Source organism: Dendrobates tinctorius, unplaced genomic scaffold (assembly GCF_039654945.1).
Source record: "Dendrobates tinctorius isolate UK_male_01 unplaced genomic scaffold, ASM3965494v1 ptg000069l, whole genome shotgun sequence".
NCBI lineage: Eukaryota > Metazoa > Chordata > Amphibia > Anura > Dendrobatidae > Dendrobates > Dendrobates tinctorius.
Genome location: NW_027361737.1, coordinates 35025040 through 35037563, shown reverse-complemented (window position 1 = coordinate 35037563; position 12524 = coordinate 35025040). Strand labels below are relative to the sequence as shown.

Here is a 12524-nt window from a genome sequence, read left to right as displayed (position 1 = left end):
ATTCATCATTTGCTGTTTTATCAAGTGATTTTTTTTTTCTGTTTTGCTGCGTTTGTTCGAAATGGGGGTTGATGAATTGTTCACCTTTTTTGTCATCTTCTGTGGCTTTTTAGGTTAAAAAGTTACAATCTTTTAAGGCTAAGTGCACACGTACCGGAACTCTCGCGGAAATTACCGCGAGAATTCCGGAATTCCAGTCCGCGGGAAAATCGCATTTTAAATTCCCGCGATTTTCCCGCGGAAAAACTAGCATTTTGCAAGCGTATTTAGCTTGCAAAATGCTAGCGTTCTCCAAGCGATCTGTAGCATCGCTTGGAGAACTGATTGACAGGTTGGTCACACTCGTCAAACATAGTGTTTGACAAGTGTGACCAACTTTTTACTACTGAGGCCGCCTATGCGGCATCAATAGTAAAAGATAGAATGTAAAAAAAAAATAAAAAATGGTGTTATTCTTACCCTCCGACGTCCCGCGCATCCGTTCCCAGTAATCCTTTGCGAAAATGCCCGCGATGACGTCAGTTCTCGCGGGATCGCGACGTCTCGCGGTCATTCGCGATGATGTCGCGCGAATGACCGCGAGACTTCGCGATCCCGCGAGAACGGGCGCCATCGCGGGCATTTTCGCAAAGGACTACTGGGAACGAGAGCGTGAAGAGAAGCAGGAAGACTGCGCGGGACGTCGGAGGGTGAGAATAACAATATTTTTTATTTTTAAATTCTTTTTTTTTACAGGGATATGGTACCCAAAGCCCGGAGGACAGTCTCCTCTCCTCCAGACCGTGGGTACCATCCGCAAATGTTCTGCTTACTTTCCGCATGGTGTGCACAGCCACATGCGGGAAGTAAGCGGAACAATGCATTCCTATGGGTGCGGGATTGCCACGATTCCGCAAATTAATGAGCATGCTGCGGTTTTTACAGCGAAGCGATTCCGCCGCGGTAAAAACCGCAGCATTAGTACAGCATTGCGGAATCCCATAGGAATGCATGGGATGCTTATTTTTCGCGTTTTCGCTGCAAAATCGCGCGGTTAAAACCGCCGCGGAAACGCGAAAAAAATGCCACGTGTGAGCTCAGCCTAACAGTTTTTGACTATGTAAAAACAAAAAAGCTAAAAAAAGACAAATTTTATAGTCCATTGTGATACTGGATTTCCTTGACGTTAACCTTTTATGAAATATTGAAAAATCGCAAATGATGAATTAGGCTAAAATATCTGGATAACCAATACCTGACTCTGATTGATAGTACTCACTTGGCCAAAACAAGCACTGCCTAAACACTAACTGCAGCACTGTGTATACATTGAGACTATGCAGGAGTGAACAGCACGCACACAGTGTAGGGATGGGTCTCCCTTTCAGCATTGCCTCCTGACAGCGACTACTGCTGCCTACACCTAAAAGTGTAGCAAGCAACTTCACGTAGGAAGTTCACGCTCCTCCTGTCTTCAGTGTATTACAGAGTAGGTCTTATTACACACTCCTGGGAATAGGGATCTACAGCCGCTGTCAGGGAGACAATAGTGAGGGGAGTGGGCCACCCTCGCACTGTGTGCGTGCTGCTGACTCCTGTATAGTCAGTATATTTTCACAGTGCCGCAGTTAGGGATCAGGCACTACTTGCTTTGGCCAAGTGAGCACTGTCAATAAGAGTCAGTAAACTGCTCAGTATGTAGATTAAAAGGAATCTGTCAGTAGGTTTTTGCTATGTGACCTGAGAGCAGTATAATGTAGCTTATTGCAGTTTCAGTAAAATCAGTGTTTTATCAGCAGGAGAATATCACTAGAACAGAAGTCTAGTTGTCTCATGCCATGAAGCCCCCCTGCTCTGTGTAACCCCGCCCCCACTACTGATTAACAGATTCTGCCTATGCACAGTGAACACAGAAAGCTGCCAATCAGTAGTGTTGGCGGGGTTATACGAAGCTCAGCAGTCAGTGATATTATCAAAATGACAGCATGCAGGCCATTAGGATACATGTCGCTGGGATCAGTGTCTCTGTCTCTACATTATCCTACTTTCAGATTACACAGCAAAAACCTGGTGGCGTATTCGCTTTAAGGAGGGCATAGCACTGCACCAAGCTCTTGGCAATGATAATAGTACACCAAAGCCCCCTTATTTGCAAATAAGAGGCTCCTATATAACTGTATAGTTTAATTTGCATTTCGGGTGAGACAGACTCTCTAACTGGAATCAGTCACATTGTATATATCTTATATCCAAGAAGTAATTTCTGTGGACAGAAAAAAAGAATTGGTCTGATTAGTACATTCCTGCTTTTTCTATTCTTAGGAGTCAAGTGGGCGGTCCTATGTTGGAACTGCCCACTGGACTCTTAAACGCTGAGCAGGAATACACTACACTAATTCATTTTCAACAAAACCATATATCAATCTGTTTAGCTCCTTCTGCTCCATAACGTGCCATCAGATTCCAGGCTCGGTGCGGCAGATTCCTATTAGGAACCAGTGCTACTTTGTCATGGACAGCGCATTGATCGCAGTCTGACTTTCTCTCTCCCATTCAAATGATAAGGAAAAGGAGGCCGTCATAGAGTTTTCCCCAGGGCCCTTACAACCTTGATTCTAAAAGGATGATAGCTAAAACCTAATGCAATGGAATCGAAACATACATGACTGGACATACACAAACCGGCGAGAGTCATTCCATAACACGCTTCATGGAGCAGTTTTGTTTGCGGGAATGATCAATACTGTTCTATGCTATATTACATTAATAGCATTCACCTTCATATTTTCAAGTAACAAGAGAAAGTTATCATACAGCCATCTTTTCCAGAAACCAAAGCAAATCTACATTTCCAAAGCCATCAATAAAGTAATGAACAAGTAACACACCAAATGAAGACGTAGCAGAGCAATTATAGTGGGACTCTCTGAAGTCACAAAGTGCCCACTGCTAACTTCATACTGGTGTTAACAGCTCAATTACCGTATATAGTTTACACCATTAATAGGCCAGTAACGCTTCAGTATGGATGTTTGGGTATTTCGTCATGGGTCCCTGATTTGTCATGGTCCAGGGTCCCTCAGGCAGAATATTTTAACTTATATAAGGGCAAAGCATTATAAACTAATTGAATACAGTGGCTAATTGATATTTTAGGGAATTTCCAATTAAAATATGGCTTGTCTGACATAAAAAGTCTACATAGAATTTTGCCACATTTTGCTGGAAGAGATACAATCCAAGAGGCTTAACGCTGTGGAGTAGACTCCAGGGATATCCGATCAGTAGGAATAAAATAACTGGCATTCCCAGATCATGTGCAACAAAGCTCTCTATTCCCTCTTAGATCTAGACAAGCATTGCTAAACAATTCCTGCATATAATAATCCTCAAGGCCTGAAATGTCTCTTCTCCATTGGTCATATGACTTCTCTGGAGGTTACTCCTGTTTTGCTAAAATAGATGTATAAATGGACCAGACGACCACAGAATAACATGATAGTATTTTTACTAAATGTATGCGTAACATAGTTGGGGGTAATGGAACAAATACATTTGTGGAAGATTGAATTCCCATCTAGGATCTTTAAAGGTTTATCGATATCCTAAAGATTCCTGATGTGATTGGAGAAGGTATATGATGCCCCATTGATTCCAAAACTGAAAGTTTAGTAAATGCAACTGAGTGCTTTGGGTTTCATTCTATACTATTATTGCCTTACATTGTACTTCACCAAAATGTCTTCACTTTTTTCTGCTCTATGTACCATAGTATGGAGGTGCTAATAACCATAAAATACAGTAATTTTTATTGAAGTTTATTCCAATGTGTGAATTGACTTTTGGGGCTAAAATGATCTTTTGGACGCGCCCTATGCCCGACCGTGTCACTGGTCCGGGCGCGGTCTCGGCTCGATACAAATGTATGGAGCGAGGCCGAGGCCTGGGATGCATATAAGTCAACATACCCTCCATTCCTGGGTCTGAAACCGGCGAATCCCTGCAGCGCACAGTATGTGCGCTAGGGGATTGATAAGTTTGCAGTCACACAAGAGTGACTGCAGACTTATTGGTTTTGATCAGACAACCCCTTTAATATATTCACCTATTACCGCCTTTCTCGGGATCTAGTACCGTTCTGCTCTTCTTCTCCGTGACATCACCTCTCTTCAGAGTCTCTGAGTCACATTGCTCTCTCTGTTAGTGGCTTTTACAATATTAGCCTTGGCAGTACAGGTCGATTTGACCACCATTAGGCCAGTAAGTTGTTTGTCTTAATATACCCATACGCCATAGATAGCTGTTGACCAATGCTTGTTCGACTGATGGACATCTTTTTTGGCTCCTTTATACCTATGAACATTAGACTTCCCAATTGTTCATAGGCTTTCAGTGGGAAGATAGGAGAAAGCTGCTGCCAGACAGCTCTGTCAGGGTCTTAATTCCTGGAGAACAAAATGATTGGACATTAAAATTGAACTTCGCCGATCCATCTGTGTCTCAATATCAACCATTCATTGGATAATTTTTAGACCTCCCTATACGTTAGATGGTTGCATAGCAACAAAAATGTAACTACCTTGATTTTTACACTGTTATGTAGAAAGTGTAAGTTGGTCCATATCCATATGGATTTTTTTTATATTTTAAGGTATAATGGGATTGAAGGGTCTATGGGTAGCCATTCGATCATTTCATTCTGAGATGGTTAATAGTGGGACTATGTAATTTAGTGGAAGAGGAGTCTAAAAACTTCATTGGTTTGTACAATTCTGCATTCCAAAACAAATTAATAAAGCTTATCTGGGACAGTAGGAGGAGAGGGAGAAATTAATTAGGGAGAAGGAGACAGGTGGAAAGTAGTGATTTTACTGCAACACAAAGGAAACTGTTTTCAAAGCAAAGAATTGAGATGAAAAAGAGTTATCTATATTTTGCCGAGAACTGTTCTCAGCTCCTGGGATAAATAGTTCATGGAACATTCATCTATTTCTTTCATCCGTCCTTCAGACGGTGCTACCTTTGGGTATATAATCACATTTCACACCATGCAAACGCAACGTAAAGCTCAAGAGACAGATGTACATGCACTAAATATCTGGAGCTGTGGTTTAGAAATTACTTGCCTGGGATTAAAAACCTTTCCAAATTTTAGCCTAAGCCTCACACAACAGATTACAGATTGCTTGTCTAGAATGATGGGTATATATAATGAGATTATAATCAATTTGCTTTTTTTGTAAAAATGTATATGGAATACTTAGGTAGAACGTTTGGCACCGATCATCTGACTCCGCAAGAACCTCCTGCAAATCGGAGCTAATGCTGTAATTCTCCGTGGATAGCACAGCTTGATAAATGACTTTGCAATTACTTGGCACAAGAGATATTGACAGGTGGAGTAAACTTGCAGAGAAAAGCAGCACTGTGACAGCACATTCCACATTAGCTTATTTCAATAAACGAGGAACATATGTGATATGCAGTCTTTCCTACCACACTTATTAGCTGGTACCTACAATATGTCCGTGCACTTGGGATTACTTCGGAAATATATAAAATCCAAGAAAGCATTCCTTTAAAACGCAACTCAGATTTTCAAGAAACCTCAGACATGATTAATCCTCATTAGGCTGTCACCATCGGGAAGACAAAAGTATTTCCTAAATAAATAGATTAAATTATAAGCCCCGCATGGCAAACTAAACGGGAGATTAGAGGAATTCTTTTTCTTTACTTCGCTATTAGACGTAACACAATTCCTCTGGCTTTGACTGCTATTGCACAGGGTTGTACACGACCACATACAGGTTTTGACACAATAGGGATGCACTTGCAATTGCTTCGGAAATAAAGGCAACATTCGGACACATTACGGCTTCATTTTACATGGTATTTCTTATCGTTATAAGTCCCAAATTTTACAAAATTGATTTGCAATTGAAAAAATAATAAAATAGCAAATTCATTTAACAGCCGAGATAAAATGATAAAGACAAAAAAATACATTTGCACAAATGATTATGTATGGACTATAGGATATCTAAAAAGATGCACGTTTGTGATCTAGAAGGAAGATAGCCGGTACGGTTAAAAGAATGAAGTTTGCCAAGTTAATACCCAGCTTATAAGAAAATGGTAGAAGAGGTTAAGGACCAGTCTTACCTGTGGGATGCACAGGAGCACATCTTTAGGAGCGCAGCATCCGGGGATGACTGTACGGTGTTACAGCACAGGGTACAGAAACACTTCAAGCAACTCTCTCTGCTGGTAGTGAAGCTTTACTAAATCCTCAGATACAAGAGCAAAGCCACTCCTTCTATCTACACACAGATGAGTCACAGGAGAAGATGTGAGCAAGGCAGTTTTCTTTAACCCCTCCGCAGTTGGATATATAGGAATGTAGCTGGAATGTTCAATGTCACCACAATGTAAAGAATCATGGGGGATGAAGTAGGAGCAATTTGACGGGAAGAGTTACAAGGTGACCCTGTGATCACTGGCACTAATTCTTATAAATCTAAATGGATTTTAAGAAAAATTTTATCTGATGGCAAATTCATCATAGTCAAACCCGCTGATGATCCCACACTGAAAATGGGTTCGATTAACTGATAAACTGCTCAGAATTGCAATAAATCCATTCACTTTTCATTTCTGTGAAGTATAGCTTAACCTTCGGTCCTTCGATTACTGATCAGATACTGATATATTGATATTGATATATTGGGAGACAGTGTAAATGCTTTACTTATCTTCTATATACACGAGTGCCACACACCACGATCATGAGTACAACACTTGGTGCGACAGTTCACATTCTTGGCAGAAACACTACAACAGAAGTCCAAAGAACTGGAGATTCCTATTAAATGTTAGGTTTTTTTTATCTTGTCATTTAAAATGTCAATGGTTTGGACCCCCACGAACACAAGGCAAAAGCTTCCGACAACAGTCATAGGGAAAAAGGTCATAGGGAGTAGAGATGAGCGAATTTGTTCGGATTCGGTTCCGAATACGATCGGAATCGAATTTTGTTTTTGCAATATTCGTTGAACACAGCCAAACGTCATTAGAGTCAATGGGAGTAGAAATTTCCGAATATGTTCAGAACCGATCATAAGTATTTAGTGAGTTTTTAACAGTAATATTTGTAAGACAAACATACATGGCTGTCTGATCTCAGCCATGTATGTTTGGCTCTCAAATGCGGCAGCATTTCATAGTAAAGCATAATTTTCATAGTTTCTGGGGACCAAGCCGTCTGGATGACCAGTCATATGGGCGGGCACCTGGCAGCTTCTCACCACCCACTGACAGTGAATGGCAAGATAGTGCCGATGTGTGAACCGCCTGTACTACTAGTCACCAGCGAGGCTCAGTCCCTGGCAGCGTCAGTATTAAAAATATGCATTTCTGTGAAACATCACAGGACGCAGTGTGTCAGTGTGCAAAATATGTAGACATGTCCGATTTTTGCCGTCAGCATGGTCTGTAATATATCCCGCACACATGCACACTGATGACACACGTATGACGTACCGGCATCTGGGTAAAAACATCATTGTCACCTGGTCTCCCAGCGATCAGGGAGACCAGGCAACTTTGCTGACACTTGTAGTCAGCACCCGTGTGTATCTCATGTATTAAACAAATAAATAAGAAAAAACGCAGTGGGGTCCCCTTACTTTTCCTAACCAGCTGAGGGAAAGCCAACAGCTGGGGTCTGTTGTTATTATTCGGGGAAGGGGCTAATAGCCATAAAGGTTTCCAGCCTATAAATAACAGCTCACAGTTGTCTGTGTAGCCTTTACTGGTTCATTAAAAATAGGGACCCAAAAAAATGACGTGGAGTCCCCCAGCTGCTGGCTGATATTAAAAGATGAATGATAGTTGGTACTGATCCTGGTGACTTCAGTAAGATTAAAGTAGTTCACAGGCCTGCTCACACAGAGCTTTCCATGAGAACCGCTGCCTGTGACCTGTGGTAATTATGCCACAACACATCAACGAAGCTGCATTTTCACTCTAAGATCAGTGTGTTCTGGCTGGCGTGGTGAGTGGTCTGGTTACTGATGTCACCACTCACCACACCATCTGGCACACCATGTAGCAGAGTTGGAGATCATTATGGAACCTCACCATTATGGATTAATGATGGACAGGTGAGGATTACTTTGATTTTTTTTATATTCATTTTTTGGTAAATAACTTGGCAAAAGAAGATAATTGTCGGGGAGTGATTTGTACAATTAAAGGACTTTTCTCTGTGTGTCTTTATTAATTTTGACTATGGGGGTTAGTAATAGAGGGTGTCTGATAGACACATCTCCATTACTAACCCCTGGGCCTAATGTCAGCGGACATAAAACAGCTGACATCAATCCCAAAACTATTACCCCACTTGCCAACGCACCAGGGCAAGTGGGAAGTGCCGAGGCTAACTGCACAATTTCTGCGGTGGATGAGGGCATTTTTTTGGGTGCCCCCTTTTAATTGTCAGTAAAGTCTATGTCTATGTATACAGCTGTGAGCTGTTATTAATAGACTGAAAACCTTTATGGCTATTGGCCTCTTCCCAGAATACTAACAACAGTCCCCAGCTATCTTCTTTCCCTCAGCTGGTTAGGGAAATTAAGAGGAACCCCACACCATTTTTTAAAAATTATTTATTTAATACACATGATACACAAATGGCGGGTGCTGACTAGATCTCATCTGCGTCGCCTGGTCTTGTTGATCGTAGGTGGATAGCACCGGTCCTGGTTTTCCAGAACCGGTAATATCAGAATGTGTGAAAGAGGCCTTAGAATGATATCGTTCATCTCCTCGAGCACCATGTCTTCCAAGAAAAAAAGTCTGACTGTTCATATCTTTCAAAATTCCAACTGGAGAATGTTTTTCATGGTGTTATTGGTTAGAGGACTTTGGGACACAATGGAAACAGGTATAATTGATAGATTAGAAATTGCGCTATGTACAACTTTAACTGTTATGGTGACAGAGAAGCAGGGCTGCCACTAGGAATTTTGGGGCCCCATACTGGCAAAATTTTTCTGGGCCCCCTGGAGATTGTGCCTAGGCTCCACCCCAGCCCCGCCTCCACCCCTCGAACTATCCATAGTCCCACCGCTCTCTCTTGGAAAAACTCCACTTCTCACCAATCACACATTAATAGTTCCCATCACCAGATCACACATATAGCCAGCAGTTTTTGTTTTGGCTAAAATATTTTTTTTAATCTGCTACCATGACAAGGTAGACCCCTCTGGCTGAGCTCTACTCCACTCTAACCTATTAAAATTTGTTAAAATTTCCAATACAATTTTGGTATATTTTAATTTATTTTTCAATTTTTAAAATAACCAATAATATCACATCCAAAGGAACAAATACCACCGCACCATGACCAGACAAAATATTACCACCTCATAGAGACCTATAATACCACATACAAGGAACAATTACCACCACACTGTGACCAGACCACATATTACCACCACATGGTGACTGAATACTACAATACTGATCATTAATAAAAAAAAAACCCACAATACAATCACCATAAGTGACATTAAACACAGGAGATCTGTACTTAGTATGCAGTGTCTGTGTACAGGTAATACAGTAATCACCACTGTGACACTCAAAAACACTCAGGAGCAACAAGCAGTGCTTCCGGAAAGAAAAGAAGAGTGGTAGTTATGGGCGACTCACTACTAAGAGGCACAGAGGCAACTATCTGCAGGCCGGACATAACCGCACGAGAAGTATGCTGCCTCCCAGGAGCAAAAATCAAGGATGTGGCCAACAGGATACCAACTATCATCAAATCCAAGGACGACCACCCTTTCCTACTGATACATGTAGGCACAAATGACACGGCAAGAAATGACCTACCAACTATCTGCGAAGACTTTGAAATTCTGGGGAAGAAAATAAAGGAACGGAACGTACAGGTTGTTTTCTCATCAATCCTCCCAGTTGAAGGTCATGGCATCAGAAGATGGAATAGGATACTAGAGGTGAACAACTGGCTACGACGGTGGTGCAGGCAGCAAGGATTTGGATTTTTGGACCATGGAGTGAATTACCTCTACGATGGACTTCTCGCAAGAGATGGGATACACCTCATAAAACCTGGGAAACACACATTTGCCAGAAGACTTGCCACACTCATCAGGAGGGCTTTAAACTAGAAGAAGAGGGGATGGGAGGAAAAACAGCAGACAAGAACATGCAGCAGAAGGACAAACTAATCAAGGATACTAGATGTGGTAAAAAGGACCCAAGGCAGGGTACTCAGAAGGAAGCTCAGAAAAAGGAAGCAAAACTTCTTTCCTGCATGCTGACCAACGCAAGAAGCCTGACCAATAAGATTGAAGATCTGGACTTGGTAATGTATGAGGAAAAATACGACATAGTAGGAATAACTGAGACATGGTTAGACGACAGCTATGACTGGGCGGCTAACTTGCAAGGATATGATTTGTTTAGGAGGGATCATAAAAAAAGGAAAGGGGGTGGAGTCTGTCTATATATAAAGTCCACTTTAAAGCCCACACTAAGAGAAGATATACAAGAGGGAAATGAAGAGGTGGAGTCTCTATGGGTGGAGAAACAAGGAGGGAAAAGTAATAAAATCCTCATAGGGGTTTGTTATAAGCCACCAAATATAACAGAAACCACTGAAAATGTATTATTGAAACAAATAGACAAAGCAGCAAATCACAATGAGGTGATTATTATGGGGGACTTCAACTACCCCGACATAGACTGGGAAACTGAAACCTGCGTAACTCAGAAAGGAAACCAATTTCTGTCAGTGACCAAGGATAATTATCTGTCACAACTTGTGCAGGGCCCAACTAGCGGGACAGCCCTTCTGGACTTAATTTTAAGCAACCGGCCAGATAGAATAACAGAAGTACGAGTCGATGGGCACCTAGGGAACAGTGACCACAATATAATACAATTCCACTTGTCCTTCAGTAAGGTGCCCTGGAAGGGGGTTACAAAAACACTGAATTTCAGGAAAGCAAAGTTTGATCAGCTTAGAGAGGACCTTCGCCGAATTGATTGGGACAATGTCTTCAAAAATAGGAGCACAGAAAATAAATGGGAAATATTTAAATCAGTTTTACACACCCACTGCGAGCTAGCCATACCGTACAAAAATTAAAGGGCTAGGAACAGGAGAACACCAATGTGGCTAAATAAGGATGTAAAAAGGGCAATAAATAACAAGAACAAAGCATTTAAGAAGCTAAAACAAGAAGGCAATGAAGAAGCATTAAAAAGTTATAGAGAAAAAAATAAAATGTGTAAAAAACAAATACATTTAGCAAAAGTGGAAACTGAGAGACTCATTGCTAAGGCAAGTAAAACAAACCCCAAACTATTCTTTAATTATATAAACAGTAAAATGATTAAAATTGATGGTGTCGGCCCTTTAAAGAACAATGAGGGTGAAATCATAGAGAGCGATGTGGGGAAAGCAAATGTTTTAAATACTTTTTTCTCAACAGTGTTCACACAGGAAAAGGATTTGCAGAGTGATAATGTAAACTCCCCATTAAGTATTATCTGCCTAACCCAGGAAGAAGTGCAGAACCGCCTTAGTAAGATTAAAATTGACAAATCACCAGGCTCTGATGGCATTCACCCTCGGGTATTAAAGGAGTTAAGTAATGTAATAGAAAGGCCTTTATTCCTTATATTTAAAGACTCTATAGAAACGGTCTGTTCCTTTCGATTGGCGGCAAGCAAATGTGGTACCAATATTCAAAAAGGGGTGTAAAAGGGAACCTGGAAACTATAGGCCGGTAAGCTTAACATCTGTTGTGGGTAAAATTTTTGAAGGGTTTCTAAGGGATACCATTATGGAATATCTCAATGTTAATAAATGTTTAACTCCATATCAACATGGATTTATGAAGGATCGCTCCTGTCAAACTAACCTGATCAGCTTCTCTGAGGGTGTAAGCTCTCAAATGGACTAAGGAGAATCATTGGATGTCATTTATCTCGACTTCTCTAAAGCACTTGACACTGTCCCACATAAAAGATTGGTAAGTAAGATGAGAAAGCTTGGGCTAGCGGAAAATGTGTGTCGATGAGTAGGTAGCTGGCTTAGTGATAGAAAACAAAGAGTGGTTATTAATGGTGCATATGTAGGGAAGGTGACCTGATGGACGGACTGACTAGTCAGAGTGAAGGAAAGGTTTGCACAGTGTAGGTAGGTGTCAGTTATTACAGTGGGGAAACAGCTAGGAAAGTGTAGTGGACGTGCAGTACCTGGGTTGACTATTAGAGGGCAGGGAGGAGTGTGAGCAAAGGACCTGACATCAGCTTAGGGCTTAGGAAACCGTTGGTCATGGGGGGCGGAGTTACAGGGAACCAGGAATGGTATAAATACTGAGGGAGGGTTCCAGAAAGTTCCAGTCCCCAGAGGGAGCTCAGGTGACAGGAGGACTACGACAGTCTGTACGCTGTGAGGAAAACCGTAACAGGGGGACTGAGGAGAGAGAACGTCAGGGGGGTGG

At 41.5% G+C, this 12524-nt stretch overlaps 1 protein-coding gene across 1 annotated transcript in view; it reads right to left on the bottom strand.

Annotated features, from left to right (window-relative positions):
* SPHKAP (SPHK1 interactor, AKAP domain containing) overlaps positions 1–6259 on the bottom strand; it is a 411513-nt gene extending 405254 nt beyond the window's left edge. The window contains exon 1 of the mRNA XM_073581316.1: positions 6145–6259. Within this exon, the coding sequence (XP_073437417.1) occupies positions 6145–6167 (23 nt within the window). The 5' untranslated portion in view covers positions 6168–6259. The remainder of the gene's footprint in view (positions 1–6144) is intronic.
* Between the last annotated feature and the right edge of the window lie 6265 nt (positions 6260–12524).